Source organism: Crinia signifera, chromosome 1 (genome assembly GCF_055691185.1).
Source record: "Crinia signifera chromosome 1, ASM5569118v1, whole genome shotgun sequence".
Lineage (NCBI taxonomy): Eukaryota > Metazoa > Chordata > Amphibia > Anura > Myobatrachidae > Crinia > Crinia signifera.
The window spans coordinates 157,914,369-157,932,683 of NC_139217.1; the positions used below are offsets into that span (position 1 = coordinate 157,914,369).

An 18,315-nucleotide genomic window follows, 5' to 3' on the forward strand; every position below is an offset into this window, starting at 1 on the left:
CCAAGCTGGTATCAGTTCATACCCTATATCTTAACCATTTTCTTGATAATTAGTTAAGAAATAAGAATACATTCTGCCACAGGTCATGTGTGAGTTACATCGGGGGGGAGGGGGGGGGGGTTCTGCAGAAAAAGGGTGAAATGATCATATGGTAACACTTACTGCCTTATCGGTCTCATATACACTAGAGTAGCTCAGGATTAAACTATCCTGCGTATAAAAAAAATTAGGTTTTCAATTAAATCAATATTACTATTACAGACTCTTCTGGTTTACAAGTACATACAATGTATGCATTATACTATAACTGCCTGCTTCTGTTTAACATTCATTATATGAATATTTGTTATTGAGGTGAATAATGTGAAGAAGGTGTATTTTCATAGCTCTGGTGTGTTGTAGAAGAAAAGCCTGCATTTATTAATTACATAAAGATTTATTAAACCCACGTAGAGATACTGTATAGGGGTCTATGTACTATGAGAGATATCATAGACAGAAATATATTACCAACCAACCAGCTAGTACATAGGCCCCACATTTTTTTTATTGTAGACAACAACGGCTCGCCATGCCAACAAGGAAACTGACATTTGTCCGGTTCTGCATTAAACTGCTGGCTAGTTTACAATACAGACCCAAATCCTGGCATCTAACACCCCCATTATACTGGCAGTTGTAGAAAACAGATCACCAATCCTGCAGTATGCCTTAAGGTGCCCATGCACGGTACTATATTCCCATACGTTTTGAACTAGATCAGATCGCATCGCATGCGATTTGCATGCGAGTTTTGTGCAATGCGATCGGGACCTAGTTCAAAAAGCACGGGCTGCACAAACTTTTTGTACTGTTCGATGGAGCTTGCATTGCATCGCATCAATATCGCACCGTGTATCGGCACCTTTACTAAGATTGAGGCAGACCACCAACCATTGAAGTTAGTGTATAAAGGAGGGTTAATAATCCTTCGGCAAAGCAGATTTCCAAATTTCCAACCCTGGTCAATAATGTTTTAATAAAAGATAAAAAAAGTTTTAGAGACAAAAAGTCTTCTTTTTTATACCATTTCCATTGTCTAATGTAGAATGCACACACTTAATATTAAGATGAAGTATAAAAGCATAGTTGCCTACCCTCCTGCATTCCGCAGGAGACTCCCTGAAATAGCAGCAATCTTTCTCTCTCCCTCATTAGTTTAGCAAAATATGCAAAATTCTACTACCAACTATAATCTCCCTGAAACTAGATTTCAAAAGTAGGCAAGTATTTATAAAAGACACCTGGCCTTAAAATAAATACAATCCTTGTGCCTAGTAAATAAAGCAAGCCTCCAATTATAGCTAATGCATGAAACAGGTGCCAATTACTGTAACTAGTGTACAAAGGAGACCTCAAATCACTTATATATCCTTCTGGGTCATGCAGATTGACTTGCTCAGTGTGGGGGGCTGTCATTAGCACTACTATTGGTGACAATGTTGCTTTTGCTCCTCATAACAGTAGAAAAATGCAAATGTTTAAATACTGGATTAGCTACATGTCTATGGCTAAAGTCTAGTACACATTAGATCCGCATGGTAAATAATCACCTGCTGTCTGTACATGCTGCTAAGTCAGTCTACTGTATATCATCAGAGACTGCATACAACCAATGTTGTTCAGTGTGTATGCACTATATGGTTAGCCCAGTGGCAACCACTGATATAGTTAACTATATCGGCTGCACCACTAATCAGGTAGTTTGTACAGGGCCTTGCAGATCATCTTCATGTACAGCGCAGTTTTGATCTATATTTCATTGCGCAGATAAAGTATCTGTATAAATAAACCAGCCTGTACTCTCATATATGAGTATATTGTTCTCTTCCTGCAACTATAACATCTTCCTGCCACAGTCTCAACCGTTCAATAGATCAATGACATAAATTTCTTTAAAGCTGCCCAATTGTTTTAATACAATAGCTGTGAAGGTTTAAAAGTGTTCCAGTTCTAATGAGATGGGCGGTTTTCTTCTGTAGAGGAATAATAATTCTATGCTGACATTTAATAAAGAAAAAAACACTTTCAATAATCAACACACTGCTTATGCCCCTTTCAGACCGCACTTAAAAAACGGTATTTTGCCGATTTTTAACCGTTTTAAAACGGTAATCTGTGCGGTCTGAAAGGTGCACAACCACTTTACCATTTTAAAAACGGTTAAAATGGAGGGTCCTACCCGTTTCAGACCTGGTATTTTGGCATCAAAATCGGGTCTGAAACGGTATTTGTGACCCAGCGCAGTGAATATTTAATGAGTGCTCATTAAATATTCACTGCGCTTCACCCCCGCTCCGCCCCCCGCGCGCCGGTTAACATCCCCCCACCCCCCGGTGGGTCTGCCAGTGTAAAAAAAAAACGCCACTTAAACGGTAATATACCGTTTAAGAGATGCGGTGTGAAAGGGGGTTTTACCTGGCAGACCCGTTTTTGGAAACGTTTTCAAATACAGGGTCAAAGCCAGTTATGCTGTCTGAAAGCAGCATTAGGCTTCTTTCATTTAAAATAAATTACAATATAATAGAAATGTTAAAGATTGGATTTAAAGATCATTTTGTACTTTCAATGCAATTAAAGGCGCCAACAAGAAGATGTTTCAAATACATTACAAAAACAGCAGAATTTTTTTTTCAATTTGATGAACTTTTGTGATTTAAGTTAATATAACAGGAATGTTTGAACTGTACTATCCAGAAACGTAACAAGTCATTGCAAGATGTTAAATCGCGTATAATTAATCAATTTATTTAATATTTTATTAGAACTAATTTTAAACCAGACTGGAGTTCTGTGCTTCCATGGATAAACAATCACCATTACTGTACCTCTACAAATAGCTGAAAAACTGAAGCTAGTAGCCCAAAAACTATATAAAGTGTGCACATTTTTTAGGGTCTGCACTCAGTGCTAGTATTAGATGTGCCTAAGAAATGTCCTAGTGTTTAGGGGAAATATAAAACACTGTGTGTATGATATCCATTGATTTTAATGTCCTCTATACCAAGTGCCAGTCACGACATGGAGGAGAAGCAGATAACCTAACTTTGTGGCATTTCTATATTCTCCCCTAGCTTGTGTTGTATTCTAATTTCCTCTCACAATCCAAAAATATACTGGTAGGGTATTTGTCTACCAACAAAACTGTAGCGTTTAACTAGTTTAACTAGTGCACAATCTATGGTAGGGACTATAGATTGTAAGCTCCACAGGAGCAGAGACTGGTGTGCGTGGTAAAGTATGCTCTATAAAGTTCTGCAGAATATGTGTGCACTATTTAAATAACTGGTAATAAATAAATAAGAAAAAAGGGGGAGGGGGGGGTAAGTGGGTGCCTATCAGAAAGGGAGAGGTGGGTTGCATTCTAGAGAAGAGGTGAGTGTCCAGAGATGAGTGCACAATTTGGCTATTTTGGAATAAAACTATATAAGAAATTGTCTATCTGCATTTTTTTAAATTAATTTTGTATTACTAATAGCATTGGAACCATGTGAGCAGGTTCTGTAATACGCCTGCAGCAGTTATTATATGGTGGAAGTTTACTGAATAAGAGGGAATAAGATGGACTCACCTCTAACTTTGCATTCTCGTTGCCAATTTAAGATAATTTTAGTTGAATTTTACATACAGTGCAGTATATTATCCATGACTTTGGAATACACATTCATTGCCTTCCCGGAGTTCAGCTTTGTAGCCTTGCAGGCTTTCAGAAACCTCTTGTACAATCACAGAACATGCAGTGACAGCATATAACTTGCTTTGAAATTAGTATTTTAGTTTCTGTACGATGTGACATGACTTATTATTTTTACCCGGAGGAAGAATCCCTTCCCACAGACTACGCAAATTGCCCTATGTTTGCATTATGGCTATAGGCAACCAGAAGGGTCTAATTGCGTAGGGTTAGCATAGGCAGCTGTCATCTGCTCCCGTGTGCAGTGTTACTTCCGTTCTGTTCTGTTGCATCATAACATTTATTAAGCTCACATTGGGCCAGATTCTCTAAGCTTTCAAAGTGATAAAATATAGAGTGATAAACTGCCAGCCAATCAGCTCCTGCCTGACATTTTTCAAACACAGTCTGTGACATGGCAGGTAGGAGCTGATTGGCTGGCTGTTTATCACTCTCCATTTTATCCCTTTTGAAGCTTAGAGAATCTGGCCCACAGTTACCAATAACACAGTATTAATCATGCATAATAAATATACATTGCAGTATAGCTGTTATCTATGGGAAAGGTATTTAAGAGTAAACAAATGGAGAAGTATATAATTTCATATGAATCTACATTTATTAAATATGATACCAGCACTATCTGGTCATCATCATCATCATAACAACTGTCTTTGTGATATTAAGTCTTGGAATAAACAAGCATTTTGGCGGAACTGCACCTTTGACCTGTGTAGGTGGTATTGTTAGGTTAAATCTATCTTTTTCAATTATGTCACGCAAAGCATAAGGACTGGATTCTCACTGCCTCCAGCATAGCAAAGGAACAAGTCCAGCTTTGCTTTCATTTGTTGCACAGTGAAAAAACGTATGTAATGGAAAGAGATGGTTGCTTTGCTATTATTTAATTTTTATGCAGGAGACTTTTACAATAAAAACTGAATTTATTTAATTTGACACATGATTTTCAAGTACATTATTTGTATATGACATCGGTCCTGAACAGGGTTTATGGAAAAGTGATGCTTATGCAAATCTGTCATGTGTTTAGATCTGAGGAGGAGCCGCACTGCAATGCAGTGCCCCCAAAAGTCGAAGCTTGATAGATATACCGTCTGCACTTGGGGGGCGGCGACAGGCAGCGTTCCTGGAAATGGGGGCATGTCAGAAATTACAAAAGAAGGCAAATACTATTGTGTTGTATTTTCATATTCCCAATTTGCCTTTTAATTACCTATTATTCCTATAAAACTTAGATGAATAGTTTTGTATAATTAATGTTACAAAGATGCGCAATGTTTGGTGATGCTCAGTTGAGCTTGCTACATATGTAAATGTGGGTATACATCTGTACATGGGATGATCTTATGGTGTGTACACACGGTGAGATTCCCTTGCTATTCGATTTAAGATTTGAGTGCTATGCAATCTTTGCTATCTCTGTACTTTTTACATACAATTCATACAAACTACATTCGATTTGCACTATATAGTCATTGCTGCCCTGTCTATCTGGGTTTTGATTTCTGCTGTCATGGGAGTGCGTATCTGGATCGCAAGGTAAAAAACCTGTGCGATCTGCATGCGATTTTGACTATATAGTCAAAATCTAATGTCAAATCTCACCGTGTGTACACAGCATTAGAGATATATTTTGCTCACTGAAGGACTGGTTCTTTGTATATGATTCTGATTGTAGGAATGTTACCAATTATACTAACCCTCGGGGGCATATGTATAAAATAATAGAAACATATATTGCACTAGTGCTTTACTGGAATTGGATATAGATTACCTGTAAAAGCGGGATATATACAATATCCTGTGAGGATACCGGCGGTCAATAGACGGACCCTCAAACCCCCCCCCCCCCCCCCCGCCACCCCAATACAAAGAGACTATGGGGTCTGTTAGGAACCTAACCCTTTCTCTGTACCCCCTCAACCTCCCTTGCAGCAGCCTAATTCTACCCCACCTGCCCCCTCTGGCTGCCTGACCCTAGCCCTCCTCGCTAGTGCCTAAACCTTATCTCCGTAACCTAATGCCTAAACCTAACCTCCCCATCCCGCAGTCTAACCCTTAACCCCCTATGTAAGTGCCTAATCCGAACCCCCCTCCATGCAGCCTAACCCTAAATTCTCCCACTAGTGCCTAAACCTTACTGTCAGCTGTCATTCATGTAGATCATTGAGCAAAAATCATATTTATTAAGTAAAATATTTCAGGTTTGTTTAAAATAATAAGAATCCATTAATAACCCAAAATATCTGAATACATATTTCCTAAAATAGTGCAGATTGTTAAACTATGTGCCCAATATGGTTATGGTATATAGGATTACAATGTGTAGGTCTACAGTCATAAGATCGACCACTATAGGTCGTCAGGGTCAAAAGGTCGACAGAATGAAAAGGTCACCAGGGTCAAAAGGTTGAGAGGGTCAAAATGTCGAAATGAAAAATGTCGACTTCAATTTTTCATGTTTTTTTCGGTGTCTATGTCGACATAGGTCTGTATTAGGGTGGCCAATCCCGGGATCGGGATCAGCGGGATCCCGGTATTTGGCCCCTAAAACGCCGGGATTTCAATCCCGAGATTGGAGTTTCCAATCCCGGGATTTCGTGATTAGACAGCGCATGAGTAGTCTAATGCCGGGCAGCGTCTGAGCTGGTGCACAGACGCTGCCCGGCTTCTCCCTTCCCAGGCAGTGCTGCTCTGCGCAGCGTGATGATGTCAGAGGTCACGCTGCGCAGGCCACACAAGTCACAACAGCCGCCTCACGTCTGACTCCGTGCGCACTGCGCTGACCTCCCGCTGCCGCCCACCCACCGAGGCTGCCTGCAAGATTTGCCTCTTCTTCCTGTCGACCTTTTTAACCCTGTCAACTCTTTGACTGTCAACCAATAGTGGTCGACCTTAGGATTGTCAACCTAGAGTCAATCTATCATGAGTCCCTATACCACCCAATATCATAAATTACAATGTATGTAGCATGAGCATATATAGTTAAAAACTCGCAATACTTTTTCTGTCTGAAAAATGTACCATTTCAAAATGTGATCTATCTATCTATATTTCTATCTATATATCTACTGTATTTCTTTCACTCTTGGACAGTCTTACATTAGATGTCACTCAAAATTGTAACATGATAGTTGTGATGCTTTTACTGACATTATTACTGTACATAGCAAATCCTCCCCCAATGCAATAGTAGCAATTAGACATATGTGATTACCTGTCACAAATTGATTATATAAATTGCAAAATGCAATAGAATATGCCAGTGCTATATAAATAACTGTTACAAAATAAATGAACTATAAAATTTGGTTACAAGAGACATGTGACCACAAACATTGTTCTAAGTAATAAAATACTGACCATATCCATAGCTGGTATGTAAGACGGAAGTGACCACATTTTATCAATAAAAAAAAAAAAACATAAATACACTGGATTCACTACTTCTATCTATCTATCTATCTATCTATCTATCTATCTATCTATCTATCTCCTGTTTACTGTTGTTGTTTTATTAATTTTTTAAATGCCGGAAGAAGGTGGCTAGTTGTATTGGACACCCCAGAGACTGCACTTCCTTACAAGAATCTGAATCAGTTTGAATTAGTAAGGTTTATTACTACTGACTAAGACTTTTTTATCTCCTGTCTGTCTCCGAAATCAGGGTCAAAAGCAGATCACAGCATGTTGCGGTTGTCTTTTTCTCTATTCTCCCCAACGGCTAATAAAAACTTAAAAGGAGTACAATTTTATCATGCTAGACTGTCTGATCCCAGGGAATGCTCGCTAGCATCATGTCTTATCTTCCGAAAGTTTTATATAAAGATAAAATTATAGGAAAATAGCTTTATTTAGTAATGAACAGTAGGGCACATGAGATTATTATGTTAAGTCCATTGAATAAATGCTCAAATGTATTTATTAAAATAGTGTATTTATAACTTTATATTTTGTAATGCAGTCGTTTGATTTCAGTAATAACTTTAATGAACCCTAGACTATTGTTTTCTTAAATTCATGTCTATGTGAATAGTCTACATGTTAATGGGCCAATACATTAACACTCTACCTGTGTTTTGCTAGAGTTTGTATCTGGCAATTGGCAAAGTTCTGCATGTTGGACATACTCATCGATTCAGACCCAAAAATAATCAGAATTGTTAAGCCAGAGATTTATAACACTTGTTTTTGACAATTGTCGGAGATCGGTAATCCAGATCAGGGGTTTGGGGAACAGTGATTTGCCCGATTGATGTATTTGCCCCTTAATATTTAGAAAAGTATCTGGAGGTGTATTACACATGTTTGTGCTAGATAGGTGAGATAAGAGAGGGCAGGTATGTTCTAATGTTGAACTAGTACAGTAAGGGTATGATCACGTAGATGATGACTGGTACATAGACATATATACAGTATGCCTGTCAATGCCGTATCATTTGCAAGTTGACCAGGACAGGAGAAAACACTTGTTGATGACAGTTGCCAGCACTAGAAAACAAACGTATTATTTGTTAGAAAATGCATCGGTAATGCATGTACTTCCTTTATTGATCATGTATAGTGTTTTTGTTTATATGTTTTGCTGTTGATTTGGACAAAAGATGGAGATTTGTGCCTGTTGTTTTAACTAGTTTTTTTTACATTTTATTGAAGTCAATATTTTCTTCATTCGTTATTAGACAGTATTAATTCTATTTATCTAGTGACTGCTAAATGCCACACATAATCACTAGCATTGTTGGCTGTAAGAACATTTTCAAATAATGATTAAAAAATATAAATGTAATTTTTTTTTTGAAAACAGCTATGTATGCATTATTTATTACAGTATTTACAGTTGTACTAATTTTTAACCCATAACTGCCCATGATATTGATTCATTCTGCTTATCTTTTTCCACAGCTTCACCCCCTAGACTAAGAGGAATCAAAAGCCAGACCATAGCAGAGGGCGAGAAGCTGACGCTCAAGTGTGAAGTTGTAGCAGACCAGCCTGGTCTCAAATTCAAATGGTCTAAAGAAGAGAAAGAAATTCTAGGCAAAAATAAAGCAGACAGCAAGCCGGTCAACATCAAGATTCGGAAGAAAAAGTATGTTTTTGTTTCATTTATTTATTTTTACATTGGGAAGCAGAATTACAGTATAATATATATCTTGGTCTGTTCTCAGAACGTTCACACCACAAAGTGATAACAAAGTGTTATGAATTATTACAGTGCTAACTAATGTAAGAAGGGTAAATTATTCATTTAATGATGCAATATGCTAATCAGGAATGTTTTGAAATGCATATAAACTTCAGAGACAGATACAGTATACTCTACTATACAGCAAGGTTCATGATGACAGATGAGTACTAGGGTGGCCAATGCCGGGATCAGCGGGATCCCGGGATTTGGCCCCAAAATGTCTGGGATTTCAATCCCGGGATTGGAGTATCCAATCCCGGGATTTAGGGATTAGACTGCTCATGCGCAGTCTAATGCCGGGCAACGTCTGAGCAGCCGCTCAGACACTGCCCGGCTGTTCCCGACCCGGTGTGTGGCCTGCGCAGTGTGATTCGTCATAGGTCACACTGCGCAGGCCACAGAGTGGCATCACCAGCACCCGGAACACGCTCACCGGCGGGCCTATACCAGCCTCACACGTCATACCCAACGCGCCTCCCAGCCGCCCGCGTCATTCCCGATGCCTGTCTCCGCACCACTGCCGCCTACCCCCCTCCACAGCTCCCAAAAAGTAAGTTATGTGGGGGTACAGCAGCAATTTTCTTTTAGGGATGCCAATCCCGGGCTCCCGGGAATCCCGGGATTTAGCATTTTTCAATCCCGATTCCCGGGATTGAAAAAATGCCCCGGGATTGGCATCCCTAATGAGTACTATTCAGTTTAAGTGTCTCCAATCAAGGGTACCGAGAGAGGAGAGGACAGGTAGAGCTTGCCCAGGCCTACTGTATCTGTTCCCTGCTCTTGATGCCACGCACATTCATATAAATACACCACATGATGTGCGGGACCTCCCATGATTGGTCATGCCCCCACTTTAGCACCTGTGTCCATTTTATGTCTGCATATAAAGTTGTTTAATGTATTTTATTGGTTGTGTGCCTCACAGGGAGTTAAATTTAATTTAAATCACGTCTAAACCATGTCTACTGTATGTGCATTCCTAAATGATGTTATACTTATGAACTGCTTGTTTGACATACAGTACAGCTCAGCCCTTACCCAAATCCTTTTTCAAATGCACACCTGTACACCCCTTTTGCAAGGTTTGCACTCAGTTTTCTATTAAATTCTGGAATAAAAGTATATGTGGGAATCATTGCATCTGTACATAGAGGGCCTAATTCACGTTGGCTTGCTAAACAGCATTCTTTCGCTGCTTAGCGAGCAGGTAAATGCTGCACGCCACCCCGCCAAATGCCCGACCCTCCCCGCCACCAGCGGTGCGCGCACCTCCTCGGTAACATGAGAACACAAATATGCAAATCCGTGCATGCGCAGAACCCCACTTTCGGAACTAGTCCGAATTTGCCCCCGTTCCGATCAAACGTCAATTACCCCCAGAGTGTATGCAATGAGGTGTACTACATGTTATAGAAAAAAGGCTCTCTGAATTACAATATCTGATTAGATAAATATACAGCAAGTATAATTGGCAGTATTTACATTGAAAATCCAAATGAATGTGACCCTGCTCAGTAGATCTATTGTACATTGTAGATTACTATCGCCGAAATTGCTAGATGTTTTTTTTTCCATGGGAACATGTCTTAACGCCAGATTGTTGATTCCACAGAAAGTATTCAGAGCTCCACATTACATCAGTGTCCGAGGCTGATGCTGGAGAATATAAATGCACCGTGTCCAACCAGCTGGGGAGTGACAGCATGAGAGTTAATGTCACCATAACACCACGTAAGACAACACATTTAACATTTTCTACTGTAAAAGTTCCTTTATGCATATATGCAGAACAGCCTGTAGAATACAGGAAAGTTGGTTGTTTGGAATAAATTTAATGTGCTGGACTGTAAAATGTAATTAGTGCAATTTAATGGTCATTGCAGTATTTCTGGAACTGCTTCACATAATAAACAGTAAAGACCCATACACGCGGGGCGACTTGTGCTTAGCGATGTGTGCTGAGCAGTCTGCGCTAACCCCTGTTCTTTATGCACATGCTAGGCAATCAGACTAGATTTTTGCCTGCATGTGCTAAAGATCTGAGGGGTCAATGACTGTGGGGTGTACACACGAATCGATTTGTGCTTTATTTCTAGATTGATTGCTTAGAGAATAGGCAAAAAGGACCCAGTGTGTATGGGACTTTAGGTCAGTAAAAGGCATTGCAATCATATAAATGTGTAAATGGCTGCATCATACACTTATCATAGAAAAGGCAATGTTTAAGATGTGTTTAGATGACTAGTAGTGTGGTTTTATACAGAGCACCGAATCCAAAGATACCACATTGTTATCTGGTAGTCCAGGAGGGGCCCACTTTGCACCTATTATTTTAATACTTACCCCTCTGGAGTCCCATGTGAACAGCAGCAGTGCTGTGGAAAACGGGTCACCACAATATTTTTCCTGCATATGCACATTAGAGCCTGAGCCCTCTACTGCTTAAACCAGGCATGGCCAAACTATGGCCCTCCATCTGTTGTGAAACTACAAGTCTCATAAAGCCTAGCCACAGTTTTGCTATTAGGGAATGCTAAAACTATGGCAAGGCATGCTGGGATGTGTAGTTTTACAACAGCCGGAGGGTCACAGTCTGGTCATGCCTGGATTAAATCTTACAGTGCATTGCTTTTGCCGGCAGAGAGGAGGGGGCACTGTTGGAGGAGGCTGCACATGGGTTTCCTTCTCTCTGAATATGTCCATGACTGGTACAGAGTGTATTTTACCATTCTATTATAGGGGGCTATAGAGTAATTACATAAGTACAATAGCACTTAATAGACTTCCCTACTGCATCATTACTAAGACTGCTACAACTGATACCGCTGGGCACCAGGCTCCCCTACTCCTCACTTGATTTACCATAACCCGGCTCCTGCTCCCCCATCTCCTCTTCCTCTGAGCTGCAGCCTGGAGAGGTCCCGGAGCGCAGGCTTCTTCAACTTAGGATGCCAGCGGCCAATTAAAATGCAGCACCGGCTGGTGAGCCAATCAGAGCCCACATACCAGCAGCCAATCGAATTGGCTGTTGGTACGCGAGCTCTGATTGGCTGAAAAGCCGGTGCAGCATTTTAATTGGCCGCCGGCATCCTGGGTTGAATAACTCTGGAACCTGCTTTGTTCAGCGCAGCAGAGGCAGTCGGGGGGGGGGGGGGAGTTGCAGTGGGCAAAATGAGCTGCCCGGGCCCTTCCAGAGGCCGGGATCTGGGACAGCTGTACCCACAGCACCCCCCTATTGACGGCCCTGCAACTGATATCAGGATAATATGGGGTTTGCCATTAATACAAGCTCATTTTGTGCAGACTTGTATTTGGATGACATTCACATATATGTGGATGGCCCCAACATATCAGCTTGACTTGGTTGTTGTTTTTTTAGTGATGGGCCTGTGTAAATCTGTAAGTGTATATGTAGGGAAATGTTGACTCTAACTATGCTTGAGATATATGTGTCACACTCACAATGCAAGTCAAAACATTCCAGTATAATTAAATTAAGCATGTGTTGTTTTAGACCACCGGAGTTCTCATTATCTTTGTATATCACTTAGACACATAATGCAGGCCACTGGGTCACAGTTGATTCCAAATGAAAGCTAGAGTTTAGCCTTTCAATATATCTGTTCCACAGATAGACAGTAGGTAATCATTTGAAATTGTGTGAAAAATTAACATACAAAGGAAATGAGTGATCAAAGTCTCATGTGCTGGAATGTCTACAATTTATAACACAGAAAATGAAACAAATTTATAGTATGTTCCACATAACTGCACACATTAACAACATTCCTATAAGGTCAAACAAACATCATGATGTACTAGCAATTAATCATACATGGAACTAACTGGTTTTTGAAGACAAGAACTAATCATGTAACATAGAATTCCATATTAATTTCCATAATCTGCCTTTTAACTTCTGGATTGTGAAATTTGCTTGATATGATCTAGTCACAACAATTTTTTAGCTTCTGAAAATAGTCATATTATGTAGTATTTAAACAACGTCTTGGGGGAAATTTAATAAAATGAGAGATTCAAAAAGTCAGAAATTTGGTAAGAAAGATCCAGGTGTTTCATTTTGCAGTGTAAATGATTGCTGCTTTAAAAAAACCTGGAGATTTCTTAAAAAATCTCTCACTTTTTGAACCTCTCATCCTATTACATTTCACCCAGGATGTTATATTTTGTTAGGAATATTTTTTATTGTTCTTAAAACAGAATTGGTCATTTGAGCAACGTATGCTGTATACTGTACCCTAAAGCTGTAATTGTGCAGAAGTCATTTGTAAATACATAATCAACATGCTATTTTTAAGTGGTTAGGAGGATCACCCAATGCGCCTTGGTGCAAGGGTCCCTCGTGTTGGTGGTCTTGGACAGACTCAAATTATTTATGGTCAACGTAAGCGAATGCATATGGATGAACTGTGGACAGGATGCTGGCAGTCAGAATACCAATGCTGCCAATGTTTATTGCTCACTTACTAACTCCTGCACCGCTGGAGTGAACATTCTAAATTCTATTACACACAAGCACACATGGGTACATTTCAGCAGCAGTAAATTAACCTTCCAGTATGTCTTAGGAGTAGGAGTGTAGAGAGAACCTGGAACATCCAGAGAATACCCATACAAACACATCAGAAACATGCAAACTCCACACTACTAGGTCAGGAATTGAACTCACTCCTCCATGCTATGAGGCATCTGTGCCACCGTGGAATCCTCAATACATAAATAAATATTATCTATTACTTAATAAATTTACATCTTCTGTGCTTGCTTAACATCTCAAAAAATGATTTGCAGGTACCAGTAACATTATATTTTTGTATAACTTGATGGCATTCATTAGCAAGCATGCTGGTTTCTACAGAATTTTATTTGGTTCCTGTATAAAGACTACACAGATTTGCATGTCCTGTTTCACACAAAACAACTTGGATTTCTCTTTTAAGAACAGTGCATATATGAGTATAAGATACTAAATTATCTTAGTGTTGCCAAAACACCAGCGTTGTAGGAATGCTAAAGATGCTATACTGCTATTTACATTCATTGTCAAGCTAAAGCAGATTCAAACCCAAAATAAATAAGACTCTTACCACATGTTTCAGCTATGATGAATGTTTACAATAAACAACAATGTGTTTCCAAATAGCTGCTGGGGTGGGGGAATCTGGGGGTTGTCATGCGACAAAGCACAGCCCAATCACCTGCAGACACGGTATATACAAGATCATTCTCGGGCACTAAGCTTTAAAAGTGATAAAATGGAGAGTATTAAACAACCAGCCAATTAGCTCCTGCCTGATATTTTTCAAACACAGTCTATGACATGGCAGGTAGGAGCTGATTGGCTGGCAGTTTATCACTCTCCATTTTATCACTTTTGAAGCTTAGTGCATCTGGCCCTTAAGGAACCTACACACGTAGAGATTTGCTGAGCATTCTGGGGGATGCTAGATTGCCCAGAATGCTCAGCAAGATCGTTCAGCACATAGGGCCAGATGCACTAAGCTGCAAAAGTGATAAAATGGAGAGTGATAAACTGCCAGCCAATCAGCTCCTACCTGCCATCTGTTTGAAAAATGGCAAAAAGGAGCTGATTGGCAAGTGCGTTATCACTCTCCGATATATCAATTTTGAAGCTTAGTGCACCTGGCCCTAAGTTATGTGTCAGCTCTGTGAGCTGAGCGATCTGTCAGGGCCATTGATCTCCAGTGATAACATTGACTCTGACCAACGATTAACTAGATTTATGCAGCATGCTGGAAATTAATAACTGGGCAATATCAACACAGGCGGCCGTGCATCGCTATCGCTTTGCCCCTACACACAGAGCAATTTATGGGAATTTTCTAAGGGATCTAGTGAGAGCCCTTAGAAAATGCCCAAAAATCACGACATGTATAGGTCCCATTAGAGAGACACTTTGCCAATCTGACAATACCATCACCTATATTGCTACTTATTTGCATAGATAGAGTTTTAACAATATATTCTAATAACATAAATCCGGGTGCCGGATGACACTCCGACATTGGGGATCCCGAAGTCGGGATACTAACTGCCTGTGCTCCGACAAGGGGGATCCTGACTCACAGGTCTATTCTCCGGTGTGGGGGTCCACGACCCCCATAGAGGAAGAATATAACCTGTGGCGAGCGTAGCAATCCACCGGGCCTGCACTGTGGTGAGCGTAGTGAGCCTGCAAGGGGCTTCTTTGTGCTTGCCCCCCCTGTCAGGGCACCGGCAGTCAGGATCCTGACGTCAGGATACTGACTGTCGGGATCCCCACTGTCGGAGCCGAATACCACACCCCATAAATCCAGGCTTAACTCCTCTGAAAAGTTTTCCAGTTAATTGGACAATAAAAATTAAAATGTGCTGTCTTCCTGCTCCTTCATTGTGATTGTTTTCGTTTTAGCCACTGTAGTGTTTCATATAGGTTTTTATTGTAATGTTGGGCGCTTAGTAGGAGACACAGTTACTAATGTATTAATACAAACCCTTCAAATATGTTTATATCCCTGCTATCACTATTGACAGCTATTTATCTTTTCTGTTCCTCTGAGTGAGAAAATATTTTCTCCCATGATTCAATTCAGGAGCAGACAAATCTCCAGTAAGTGAAACCCTTCCTGCAATCATTAGTAAGAGCCGGCTAGGTCAATAGTAAGCACCTAGCAGAAGATAGGGAGAGGAAGTCATTTTTCTTCTGCCGAGAGTACCAAAGTGACCTTAGAGAGATGTCTGACAAGCTATAGCTCTTTTGTTTGGCTTTAAAAATATGACTGTGCTTTGTTTTACACAAATCTATTGTCTTTTTAATTAAGTATATAGTGTCTGGTATAACATGTAGCTGTGGAAACAGTTAAACATATTCAAGTGTAATATATAAACCATAATTTCTTATGTAATAGATTTCACTATGAATGCCCTGTTTTTAATACATTATACAGTATTTAGGGGGCGTGGCCATGCATGCCATGATAAGGCCTTGTCTTCTAGATTACCCAAGGCCAGGCCCCGCTATACGGCCATGTACATAGGCAGATCTATAAAATCAAAAACATATTTTGTGCTTCGCTCTTTGTGACATCATTTACAAAATAATAAGGGGCCTTATTCTGATCGGAGCGGCCAAACGTGCGTACGTTCACAATTACCGCACGCTAGCCGTACGCGGCCGTTAGGGTTAAGTCCACCCACAAATCGGCCGCTTGCGTACGGGCAGAAATAACGTAGAAGGGGAGTGGTGTACAAATGAGCGTACGGCAACGTACGCGGTCGGCCCAGCCCTTACACTCCGTCGGCTAGCGTACGACTGAGCGTACGGCGCCGTCTACGGCCGTCTTTCCTCCGTCTCCCCACCGCCTTCTTGCGGCGATCTGAGCGTACGCCAGCTTGCACGGACGGGTCCCTATTGTTTTCAATGGAAAACTCAGCTTATGTCACCGCTCGTGAGAGTGAGCGTACGTCCGTGCACGCTGGCATACCCTTCACATATATGGACCTGCAAATCTTGCCTTTCAACTATAATTATGAAAATTAATTAATTGATTAAATTAATTAATGTGCAAAATAGTGGGCATGGCCTTAAAACATTGCTGAAACATCGTTTGTAGGTGTTAGATGTGGTTTATGTTATTGTATCCTAAATACAAAACCTATGTTAGTATTAGAGTGAACACGTTGACACATGTCGACTTGTGTAGATTGAGTGTGCTACTGCGTAAAGTCTATGAAAGCAGGTAGTGAATGTGTCTGTTTATCAAATACCTACCTTAGCGTATAAAAAGATTCTTACCTTAAATTAAACAAACCTTTAAATGTGGAGAAGTATAGAAACATAAGCTTCCAATGTGTTTGCGTGCTGCATGTGTGGCTTGCAGGCAGTGAAATCATGGTTTGGAGTTAATAGACTGCAGCATTGCTTATTACATTCAGGTGTATGTGTTTGAGTACTAATCAGCGTTAATTAGCCAACTCAGGCGCACGCTGGCAAGCGGTATCTGTAGGAGTGGTTTTAGCTGTCGGTTGGCGGCCGCCTGTTTGGTGTCCGAAACGAACGGTGCCTTAGTCGATCGTGCGGTAGTAGCACCGCTCATTTCTGGTGCACACCCCCGTGTACGCCCATATTTACGCCCATTTTCCCTCATTATTTCGGCCGCTCCCATCAACACGCCCCTATGCCGCCCCATTACCCGTACGCTCGCGTACAGGTTTTTTCGCACGTTGAGACCCCGGCCGTAAGCGTTGTGGAGTGTTCGCGCCGGCGCATTAGCGTATTTGCACATGCGCAGATCGTGAAAAACCCCGGGACGTACGCGTACGGCCCGGACGCTCCAACCAGAATAAGGCCCCTTGTGGCGAGGGCTAGTCTTACATTACAATTTTACATAACTGAATGTTTTAAGACGTTAAGGGCCAGATGAATCAAGCTTCAAAAAGTGATAAGATGGAGAGTGATAAACATCCAGCCAATCAGCTCCTACATTTGATTTTTCAAACCCAGCCTGTGACATGCCAGATAGGAGCTGATTGGCTGGCTGTTTATCATTCTCCATTTGATCACTTTTTTAAAACTTGATACATCAGTCCCTAAGTCAGAAACAGGGGCTTTTAGCTAATGCAGTAATAACAAACCATTCATAAACCACTGCAAGTTTCAGAATATTCATTCCATTAACATTATATTAGGCAAAAAAAAATACAAAATGTAAGTAATAGTAGAACCCAGCTGAATAGATGAAGTCTGCAAAATGTCAAGTATTATATTTTTTAGAGAACAAAGAAATACGTTTATGGTTACTAATGTAAAATATAGAGGGAGTCAAAGCAGTGTTTTTTGATGCACAGAAGATCTCAATATGCACTTCTCCCTTCCTGTTGGTACGGCCGTTGTAAAAATTGGAATAAAATTATATTTTTTGCTGCCAAATTTAAGATACCGATTTAATTTTTTGATTGAGAAAAAAAAGAAAGAAAATCCTCTTTATAAAATAGTTTTCTTCTTATAAATATAACATGCTATGGCAGCCTAAATACCGGTAGGTATTTAGCTATTCTCAAAAGGAATTTTATTTTTAATCTGGCTTCTTGTCAAGACAGAAGGATAATTTATTCTGCACAAAGCTCCCTGGAAATGATGATGCTGAGTAACCGGACACTTGCCAAACTGCAGCATCATGGGCAATGTGACCTTGACGGAACACAAGCATTTCTGAAACCAATTGGGAAAATTAGATGATAAGGTTTCTAATGCATGGATCTCTGCTACTCACTAGCAAAGCAATTTCTAATAAAGACTTCTAAGTAGGCAGAGAATGCTTGTAAAACGTAGCTTGTGTTGGTACTCCCTTGATTTCTTATCATCATTGCT

General features: G+C 40.4%; 1 protein-coding gene across 2 annotated transcripts in view; it reads left to right on the forward strand.

Annotated features, from left to right (window-relative positions):
• NRG1 (neuregulin 1) overlaps window positions 1-18,315 on the forward strand; it is a 688,020-nt gene that overhangs the window by 591,436 nt on the left and 78,269 nt on the right. For both annotated transcript variants that reach the window (XM_083175127.1, XM_083175136.1), the window contains exons 2-3: window positions 8,639-8,825; window positions 10,537-10,655. In XM_083175127.1, coding sequence (XP_083031253.1) covers window positions 8,639-8,825; window positions 10,537-10,655 — 306 coding nt within the window. The remainder of the gene's footprint in view (window positions 1-8,638; window positions 8,826-10,536; window positions 10,656-18,315) is intronic.